General features: G+C 42.0%; 1 protein-coding gene across 1 annotated transcript in view; it reads right to left on the bottom strand.

Annotated features, from left to right (window-relative positions):
• The window catches only part of LOC140878498 (pectinesterase-like), a 42,220-nt gene extending 33,034 nt beyond the window's left edge, over window positions 1-9,186 (bottom strand). Inside the window, exon 1 of the mRNA XM_073282097.1 lies at window positions 9,103-9,186. Within this exon, the coding sequence (XP_073138198.1) occupies window positions 9,103-9,186 (84 nt within the window). The remainder of the gene's footprint in view (window positions 1-9,102) is intronic.
• Window positions 9,187-10,524: the final 1,338 nt, after the last annotated feature.

The raw sequence follows: 10,524 nt of genomic DNA, 5'->3' as shown, positions 1-10,524 counted from the left end.
TCCAGATACTGGAGAAGATCGGAGATGTTGCTTATCGTTTGGCTTTACCGCCATCTCTTTCCAATATACACAATGTTTTTCATGTGTCGTTGCTTCGACAGTACATAGCTGATGAATCTCATGTGATTCAGTCTACTGATATTCAGCTAGAGCCAGATCTGTCTTTTGTTGAACGACCAATCTGTATCCTAGACAGGAAGGAGAAAGTTCTTCGGAACAAGACTATACCACTTGTGATGGTACAGTGGCAGCGCCGAGGCGTTGAAGAAGCAACTTGGGAAACTGAGAGTCGTATGCGAGCAGAATATCTTGAGTTGTTTGCTTTGTATTTTTGATTACCATATAAGATGTAATTACCGTTGTTGTAATAAGACATGGTTTGATGTTTCATATTGTTATCTTGATTTATCTTTAGATGTTATTTCGCGGACGAAATATCTAAAGGTGGGGAGAATGTAGTAACCCAGATACCATTTTAAGATAATAATATGTTAAACATGATTAAGGGTTGGTATTTAACCAATTTCGGAGTGTTATTGGACTTCAGAAGTAAAATTTGGGCTTTTTCATTTTGGTCCGGATAGTAAGTTCCGATCCCGGATAGTAAGCTCCGATCCCGGATAGTAAGCTCCGATCCTGGATAGTAAGCTCCGATCGGAACGGGAGCTCCGATCCTGGAACGGAAGTTCCGATCCCCAGCTGTCAAAAATGATCGATGACTCAGTCGCGAGTTTTGACAAGTGTCGGTCATAGAGCAGATCGGAAGCTCCGATCGTAGATCAGAAGTTCCGATCCTGGCGTGGCAGAAATGCACGCAATGAGCTGGATCGGAAGCTCCGATCCCGAAATCGGAAGTTCCGATCCTAGCCGAGAAATTTGGCTATAAATAGGGCCGTTCAGAGTTCATTTCTGAATTACGAATTCCCGAGTTTCCTTCTTCAGTTATATAGTGTGAGTTATACACTTGAGGGCCCTATCGGTTATAATAGAGGTTCTGGAATAACCAAGGTGTGGTTATAGTCATCCAGGACTAGCGACTTCAAAGGGCTATCGACGGACGAAGGTATGGTCCGGAATCTATTTAAGTTTTGGGAGTACTTATTAGCTTAGTTAAGGCTTATAGAATTTATGTAGTGATACGGTGAACTTTTGAATATAGGCTTGGAACCTAGGATCTACTTTACTTGAACTAGCTTAGAGGTACGTACACATTGACTGAGATTGCCAGCAAGTATACATGTTTATATGTTGCATTTATTTGGCATTATTATATGGCATGATGTATGATTTACCGTTTTCTATACTCATATGTCATGTGCATATACACGTTGAGCCTATTCTTTGTTATACCTGATTATAGAGCCGCTCATCTCTATACTCGATAGTCTGTCACTGAGGGTACCGCGGTGGCGGGGGCATTTATGTCTGTCTACTCTGGTGTACTAGACGAGTGTGGTTGCACCCAGAGGTTGATCCGTGCGGTGGCAGCACTCATATGGCACCGGTCCTGAGCATGATTTTTCAGATGATCTTTTACCAGTCATCATGCAGCATGCATTATATACATATGTTTACTCATGTCTATGTACTGGGCGTAGCGCTCACGTCCTAGTTGTTATCTTGGACACCCTATTCCATGGGGCAGGTCGCAGGATGGACGAAGCTGGTAGTTCAAGGCAGGACTAGGGAGCAGGAGCCTTGAGGATTTTATTATACAGCAGGATTCAATATAGCTGTATAATGTTTACTGTTTAAGATTTCGATTTGGTTGTATCACTACAGATTTAAGTCTGGATTATATTACTAAGCTGATATGTAAATTATGGATTATGTTTCCGCACGTTTTTACTCTGTTAAGTATTTTGCTGTATTAAGTTTAATGCATGCTATTAGTTGCCAGTTAGTAGGTGATTCCATGCAGGGTCACTACATTTTTGGTATCAGAGCATGCATAGATTTTGGGATTAGTACTTGGGATTTAGTTTAGTCTTGAGTAATTCTTGCGCATTTGGGGTTTTAATGTGCAATTCTTTTCAGGATATGGCTGACGAGAGTCACGGTAGTGTTGGCCAGGGAGGTGGTCATCATCATCGTCATCACCGCCATCATGATGATCAACATCGTCATCATGAGGGTAGACGTCGCTACTCTATCAATAAGTTCATGCAAGTAGGACCGAAACCCTTGGTGGGAGGCGAGAATCCTGAACAGGCGAGGAGTTGGATGTCTAAACTCGAGAGTACTTTTCGTGCTTTCGATTGTACTGAGGATCAGAAATTGGAAGTTCTAGAATTCGTTCTAGAGGATAGAGCACGTTTTTGGTGGGATGCCAAAGCTGCTCAGGCACGTACTGAGAGAGGACAGGTGACTTGGGGGGATTTCTGTCGGGAGTTCCAGAAATTGTATTTTCCTCCGGCTGTTCGCCAAGCACGATCTATGGAGTTGCTTACTCTGAGGCAAGGATCAATGACTATTGATCAATATCAGCAACGATTTCTTGATCTGCTACCTTTAAGTCCTCATATTAATGAGAGTGATGCATCGAAGTACGATATCTTTTTACAAGGTTTGAACCAAGATATCTACTCTCAGGTTGTCGTCTGTGATGACCCGGTATCTTTTGAGACTTTGGTGAACCGTTGCCGTCTTGTGGAGACTAGCAACAGGCGTGCACAATTGATGATGCCAGCACAGCCTAGTGGATCTTTTGAGCCTCGAGCTCAATCTGTTGTGCAATCCGGACCTACGTCTTCTTCTACTCCTACTACTTCATCTGGATCTCGTGGTTCACGAGGTATGTTCCGTTTTGGGAAGAAGAAGAAGAAGGAGGAGTTTTGTAGCCATTGTGGAGGGAAGCATCCTGCAGCTTCATGTCGAAGAGCTACTGGTGCTTGTTATATTTGTGGTCAGCAGGGACATTTGCGGAGAGATTGTCCTCAGCGCATGGGTTCTGCTAGTGGATCGGGATCACAGGTTGGATCTCAGGCTTCTATTGTTCCACGTCAGCAGCCAGCACCACAGAGTTCTTCTGGTTATCGTCCCCAGACTCAAGGGCAGGTGTTTGCTCTGTCTCAGGAGCAGGCTACTGAGGGAAGCGATCGCATGTTGGCAGGTAACTTCTTGTTATGTGGTATTCCTGCACTTGTATTAATTGATACTGGAGCATCGCATTCCTTTATTTCTAGTCGCTTCGTTAAGAGACATAGATTACCTTATGTATCATTAGATATGGATTTAGTTGTATCTACTCCGTTGGAGCAAGAGATAGTAACTAAGCGTCTAGTGATGGGTTGCCTTCTGGAGTTTGAGGGTAATGTGTTATCGGCTAATTTGATGATATTAGCGATGACGGATTTTGATTGTATTTTGGGAATAGATATGCTGACTTTGTATCACGCTACTGTGGATTGTTATCAGAGTCTGGTACAGTTTCATCCCGTTGAGGGTTATAGCTGGTACTTTTATGGTGAGGGTGCGCGACCTCTGATGCCACTTGTTTCGGCTCTGAAGGCATGTCATGTCTTGGAGTCAGGTGGGGAGGGCTACCTCATCTATGCAGTTGATATGTCCATGAGTAGTACGGGTATTGATCAGCTACCGGTTGTCAGTGAGTTTCCTGACGTATTCCCTGATGAGATTCCTGGTTTTCCTCCGGTTCGAGAGGTTGAATTTGGTATTGATCTAGTACCAGGAACTACGCCTATATCCCGAGCACCTTATCGTCTGGCACCTTCAGAGATGAGGGAATTGAAACAGCAGTTACAGGATCTGCTTGATAAGGGATATATTCGTCCGAGTGTTTCTCCATGGGGAGCACCTGTTTTGTTTGTCAAGAAAAAAGATGGATCGATGCGATTATGTATTGATTACAGGCAGTTGAATCGTGTCACCATCAAGAATAAGTATCCTTTGCCGCGGATTGATGATCTGTTCGATCAACTACAGGGTACTTCTGTTTATTCGAAGATAGATCTAAGATCTGGATATCATCAGATGCGGGTACGAGACTCAGATATATCTACGACTGCTTTCAGGACCAGATACGGGCATTATGAGTTTCTGGTGATGCCATTCGGTTTGACGAATGCACCGGCAGTCTTTATGAATCTGATGAATCAGGTATTTCGAGATTATCTGGATAGATTTGTCATCGTCTTCATAGATGATATTCTTGTCTATTCTCATGACAAGGATGAGCATGCACAGCATTTGAGGATTGTTCTACAGACGTTACGAGATAAGCAGCTATATGCGAAATTGAGCAAGTGTGAATTCTGGCTTAATCGGGTAGTATTTCTCGGTCATGTGATTTCTAATGAAGGGATATCTGTTGATCCTAGTAAGATAGAGGCAGTGCTGAACTGGTCTCGTCCGACGACGGTTGCTGAGATTCGTAGTTTCTTGGGTCTAGCTGGATATTACCGTCGGTTCATCGAGAATTTTGCACAGTTGGCAAGGCCTTTGACACAGCTTACATGGAAAGATGTTGCCTTCATATGGTCCTCGGATTGTGAGGAGTCATTTCACGAGCTGCGTAGACGTCTTACTACTGCACCTGTGCTAGCTCTACCTTCTGGATCAGGAGGTTATGTTGTCTATACTGATGCCTCTGGTCAGGGGTTAGGATATGTTCTGACACAGCGTAGACATGTTATTGCCTATGCTTCTCGACAGTTGAAGACACATGAGAATAACTATCCAGTGCATGATCTCGAGTTAGCCGCCATTGTATTTGCGCTCAAGATTTGGAGACATTATCTTTATGGCGAGAAATTTGAGATATTTACGGATCACAAGAGTTTGAAGTATTTATTCACTCAGGCAGAGTTGAATATGCGACAAAGACGCTGGATGGATCTCCTGAAGGATTATGATTGTGAAATCAAATATCATCCAGGTTCTGTTAATCTTACTGCTGATGCCTTGAGTCGGCAGGTAAGACTGTCTGCACTTCAGACTAATGAAATATCTCATATGATTCAAGAGTGCTGTTCATTGAGTTTTACGCTCAAGCACAAGAAAGGGAGGAATGGGGTTCGTTTGTATACTATTCTATCTGAGCCAGCATTGTATTCTCGAATCAGAGATGCTCAGATATCTGATGTTAAGACTCAGCGATTGGCACGTCTAGCCAATGGAGTTAATACATCTGGATTCCATTTTCAGGCAGATGGTTTATTGTGTTTATCCAATAGAGTGGTTGTACCTAATGTTGCGGAGCTCAGGAATGATATTCTATCTCAAGCTCACAGGAGTCGATTATCAGTTCATCCTGGAAGTATGAAAATGTATAAGGACTTGCGAACTAGATTCTGGTGGAAGGGGATGAAGCGAAGTGTGTATCAATTTGTTTCGAGATGTGTGGTTTGTCAACAGGTCAAGGCTGAACATCGACGACCAGGTGGATTACTGCAGAATCTTGAGATTCCCGAATGGAAGTGGGAGCACGTGACTATGGATTTTGTTACCCACTTGCCTATGACTTCACGTCAGTGTGATGCTATCTGGGTTGTCGTTGACCGTTTGACAAAATCAGCACATTTCATTCCTTATAACCGGAAGTATTCTTATGATCGCATGGCACGCTTATATATCCAGGAGATTGTGCGATTACATGGGATTCCAGTGAGTATTGTCAGTGATAGAGATCCACGATTTACTTCACGTTTTTGGGGTAGTTTTCAGCAGGCGTTGGGTACCACTCTGAGTTTGAGCACTGCGTATCATCCGGAGACTGACGGGCAGTCAGAGCGCACTATTCGTACGCTGGAGGATATGCTACGTTCTTCTGTCATGGATTTTGGCTTATCTTGGCAGGATCAGTTACCTTTGATTGAATTTGCCTACAATAACAGTTATCATCGTAGTATTGATATGGCACCTTTCGAGGCATTGTATGGTCGACGGTGTCGTACTCCGTTATTCTGGGATGAAGTCGGGGAACGGCAAGTCGAGGGTCCTGAATTGGTGCAGCAGATTGTAGACAAGGTAGATTTGATCAAGCATAGGATCAAAGTTGCTCAAGATAGACAAGCCAGTTATGCGAATATTCACCGCAGGCCACTTCAGTTTGAGCCTGGTGAATATGTTTTTCTGCGAGTATCACCTTTCAGGAAGGTGATGAGATTTGGTGTGAAAGGCAAGTTGTCTCCTCGTTACATTGGGCCTTTCCAGATACTGGAGAAGATCGGAGATGTTGCTTATCGTTTGGCTTTACCGCCATCTCTTTCCAATATACACAATGTTTTTCATGTGTCGTTGCTTCGACAGTACATAGCTGATGAATCTCATGTGATTCAGTCTACTGATATTCAGCTAGAGCCAGATCTGTATTTTGTTGAACGACCAATCTGTATCCTAGACAGGAAGGAGAAAGTTCTTCGGAACAAGACTATACCACTTGTGATGGTACAGTGGCAGCGCCGAGGCGTTGAAGAAGCAACTTGGGAAACTGAGAGTCGTATGCGAGCAGAATATCTTGAGTTGTTTGCTTTGTATTTTTTATTACCATATAAGATATAATTACCGTTGTTGTAATAAGACATGGTTTGATGTTTCATATTGTTATCTTGATTTATCTTTAGATGTTATTTCGCGGACGAAATATCTAAAGGTGGGGAGAATGTAGTAACCCAGATACCATTTTAAGATAATAATATGTTAAACATGATTAAGGGTTGGTATTTAACCAATTTCGGAGTGTTATTGGACTTCAGAAGTAAAATTTGGGCTTTTTCATTTTGGTCCGGATAGTAAGTTCCGATCCCGGATAGTAAGCTCCGATCCCGGATAGTAAGCTCCGATCCTGGATAGTAAGCTCCGATCGGAACGGGAGCTCCGATCCTGGAACGGAAGTTCCGATCCCCAGCTGTCAAAAATGATCGATGACTCAGTCGCGAGTTTTGACAAGTGTCGGTCATAGAGCAGATCGGAAGCTCCGATCGTAGATCAGAAGTTCCGATCCTGGCGTGGCAGAAATGCACGCAATGAGCTGGATCGGAAGCTCCGATCCCGAAATCGGAAGTTCCGATCCTAGCCGAGAAATTTGGCTATAAATAGGGCCGTTCAGAGTTCATTTCTGAATTACGAATTCCCGAGTTTCCTTCTTCAGTTATATAGTGTGAGTTATACACTTGAGGGCCCTATCGGTTATAATAGAGGTTCTGGAATAACCAAGGTGTGGTTATAGTCATCCAGGACTAGCGACTTCAAAGGGCTATCGACGGACGAAGGTATGGTCCGGGAATCTATTTAAGTTTTGGGAGTACTTATTAGCTTAGTTAAGGCTTATAGAATTTATGTAGTGATACGGTGAACTTTTGAATATAGGCTTGGAACCTAGGATCTACTTTACTTGAACTAGCTTAGAGGTACGTACACATTGACTGAGATTGCCAGCAAGTATACATGTTTATATGTTGCATTTATTTGGCATTATTATATGGCATGATGTATGATTTACCGTTTTCTATACTCATATGTCATGTGCATATACACGTTGAGCCTATTCTTTGTTATACCTGATTATAGAGCCGCTCATCTCTATACTCGATAGTCTGTCACTGAGGGTACCGCGGTGGCGGGGGCATTTATGTCTGTCTACTCTGGTGTACTAGACGAGTGTGGTTGCACCCAGAGGTTGATCCGTGCGGTGGCAGCACTCATATGGCGCCGGTCCTGAGCATGATTTTTCAGATGATCTTTTACCAGTCATCATGCAGCATGCATTATATACATATGTTTACTCATGTCTATGTACTGGGCGTAGCGCTCACGTCCTAGTTGTTATCTTGGACACCCTATTCCATGGGGCAGGTCGTAGGATGGACGGAGCTGGTAGTTCAAGGCAGGACTAGGGAGCAGGAGCCTTGAGGATTTTATTATACAGCAGGATTCAATATAGCTGTATAATGTTTACTGTTTAAGATTTCGATTTGGTTGTATCACTACAGATTTAAGTCTGGATTATATTACTAAGCTGATATGTAAATTATGGATTATGTTTCCGCACGTTTTTACTCTGTTAAGTATTTTGCTGTATTAAGTTTAATGCATGCTATTAGTTGCCAGTTAGTAGGTGATTCCATGCAGGGTCACTACAACTGCTACTACAATGCAAATATCCATGCATCAACAATAAAGCTCTAAAAGCCTTAACTAAGCTAAAGAGTACTCCTAAATATTTTTAGGATGCCAAAGCTATACCTGCGTCCGTCGTTAGCCCTTTGCTGTCGATGGCCTCAAAACTAGGTCATAGCTCCGCGACGACGCCTAGATCACTAAGCCACTTTTGGATTACCGATAGGACGCTTAGATCTCCCTAGATCTGAGTTAGAAGGCTTAGTAATCAGAGAGAAGAGAGAAAATTGGTGTGAGAAATGAGCATCTCGAACCCTATATTTATAGGCGACGTTCGGAACCTCCGAACCCAGTTCGAAATGTCCGATCACCCCTTCGGAACTTCCAATCGCCCGATATTACGTCAGACATGACGTCACCTTGCTGACGTAATCGATGACGTGTACACTGAGTCCGATCGGAGCTTCCGATCTCACCGACGGAGCTTCCGATCTCGATCGGAGCTTCCGATCCTGACTTCGGAGCTTCCGATCCACTTCGGATCCTTCGAACTCCTCTTCGGACCGTCCGATCTACCTTGGACTATTTAGATACATTTTAGTAATTAATTACCTTAATTACCTCGATTAATTGCGGGTCACTACAGGAATAGACTGGGGATTAACCCCCACAATGATATACCAAATTAGTGCGATTAGATTGTCCCATTGAACCAAGTTCTTGGGATCTTCAGTCAGCATAGGTTGGGTTTTCCTTCGCACCAATTTATATTATAGGCTTCAGTCACATTCCTTTTGATGATTTTGCAACTAACTCTCTGTTTAACCCTTTGGTTAACGGATCCGCTACATTATCCTTTGACTTTACATAGTCAATAGAGATAACTCCAGTTGAGAGTAGTTGTCGAATGGTATTGTGTCTACGACGTATATGTCTATACTTAATATTATACATATTGCTATGTATTCTTTCGATTGCAGATTGACTATCACAATGAATGCAAATAGCCGGTACAGGTTTTACCCATCCTGGAACATATTCTAAGAATAGACGCAACCATTCAGCCTCTTCAGCACACTTATCAAGTGCTATAAACTCATATTCCATCGTGGATCTGACTATTACAGTTTTTTTAGAAGATTTTCATGCAATTGCTGCACCTCCTAAAGTGAATACAAATCCACTTGTAGATTTTGAATCTTTCATATCAGATATCCAGTTTGCATCACTGTATCCTTCAATTATAGCGAGATATCTTGTATAGTGCAGCCCATGGTCACGAGTGTATCTTAAATACCTTAGAAATCTGATAATTGCTTTCTAGTGGTCAGCTCCTGGATTACTCGTGAATTTGCTCAATTTGCTTACTGCATAGGCTATGTCTGGTCGTGTACAACTCGTTAAGTACATCAAACTTCCAATTACTCGGGAGTATTCTAATTGGGAGATACTTTCACCCAGATTTTTCGATAAATTTTGACTTGTATCTATCGGGGTTCTAACCAATGCAGAATCATCCTTATTAAATTTCTCAAGAATTTTATCCACATAATGTGATTGACTTAGAACCATCCCTTCGGATGTTTTATGGATTTTAATTTCAAGGATGACTTCGGATAATCCCAAATCTTTCATGTCCAATTTTGAGTTCAACAATTTTTTAGTGGATTGAATCATCTTATCATTACTTCCGATGATAAGCATGTAATATACGTAAAGACATAAAATGACATATTCATTTTCAGTGTCCTTAACGTATACACATTTATCACATTCATTGATTTTAAATCCACTTCCTAGCATGACTTTATCAAATTTTTCATGTCATTGTTTTGGTGCTTGTTTTAAGCCATACAAAGACTTCACCAATTTACAAACCTTATTTTCTTGCCCACGTGCAGAAAATCCCTCAGGTTATTCCATGTAAATTTCTTCTTCTAAATCTCCATTTAGAAAAGCAATATTTACATCCATTTGGTGTACTTCAAGATTCCGCAAAGCGGCAATTGCAAGTATCACCCGGATTGAAGTTATTCTCGTTACTGAAGAATAAGTGTCAAAGTAATCAAGTCCTTCACATTGACGGTAACCCTTGATTACCAATCTGGCTTTATACTTATCTATTGTTCCATCTGATTTCATCTTCCTTTTGAAAATCCATTTAGAACCTAGAGGTTTACTTCCTAGAGGAAGGTCCACTAGTTTCCATGTATGATTTTGCAAAATAGATTCTATTTCAGAATTTATAGCCTCTTTTCGTTGAGGTCCTTCAGATGAATTCACAGCTTCATTGAAGCTTTGAGGTTCACTTTCCATCATGAAAGTGATGAAATGCGGGCCAAAGGATTTATCAATTCTAGCTCTCTTGCTACGTCTAGGTTCAACCTCATAGTTAACCTCTTGTTCCATTGTCTTGTGAGATATTTTGGATGGACCTAGTTCTTC

This window comes from Henckelia pumila, chromosome 2 (genome assembly GCF_033568475.1).
Source record: "Henckelia pumila isolate YLH828 chromosome 2, ASM3356847v2, whole genome shotgun sequence".
Lineage (NCBI taxonomy): Eukaryota > Viridiplantae > Streptophyta > Magnoliopsida > Lamiales > Gesneriaceae > Henckelia > Henckelia pumila.
This window is presented reverse-complemented; position numbering and strand designations above follow the sequence as displayed.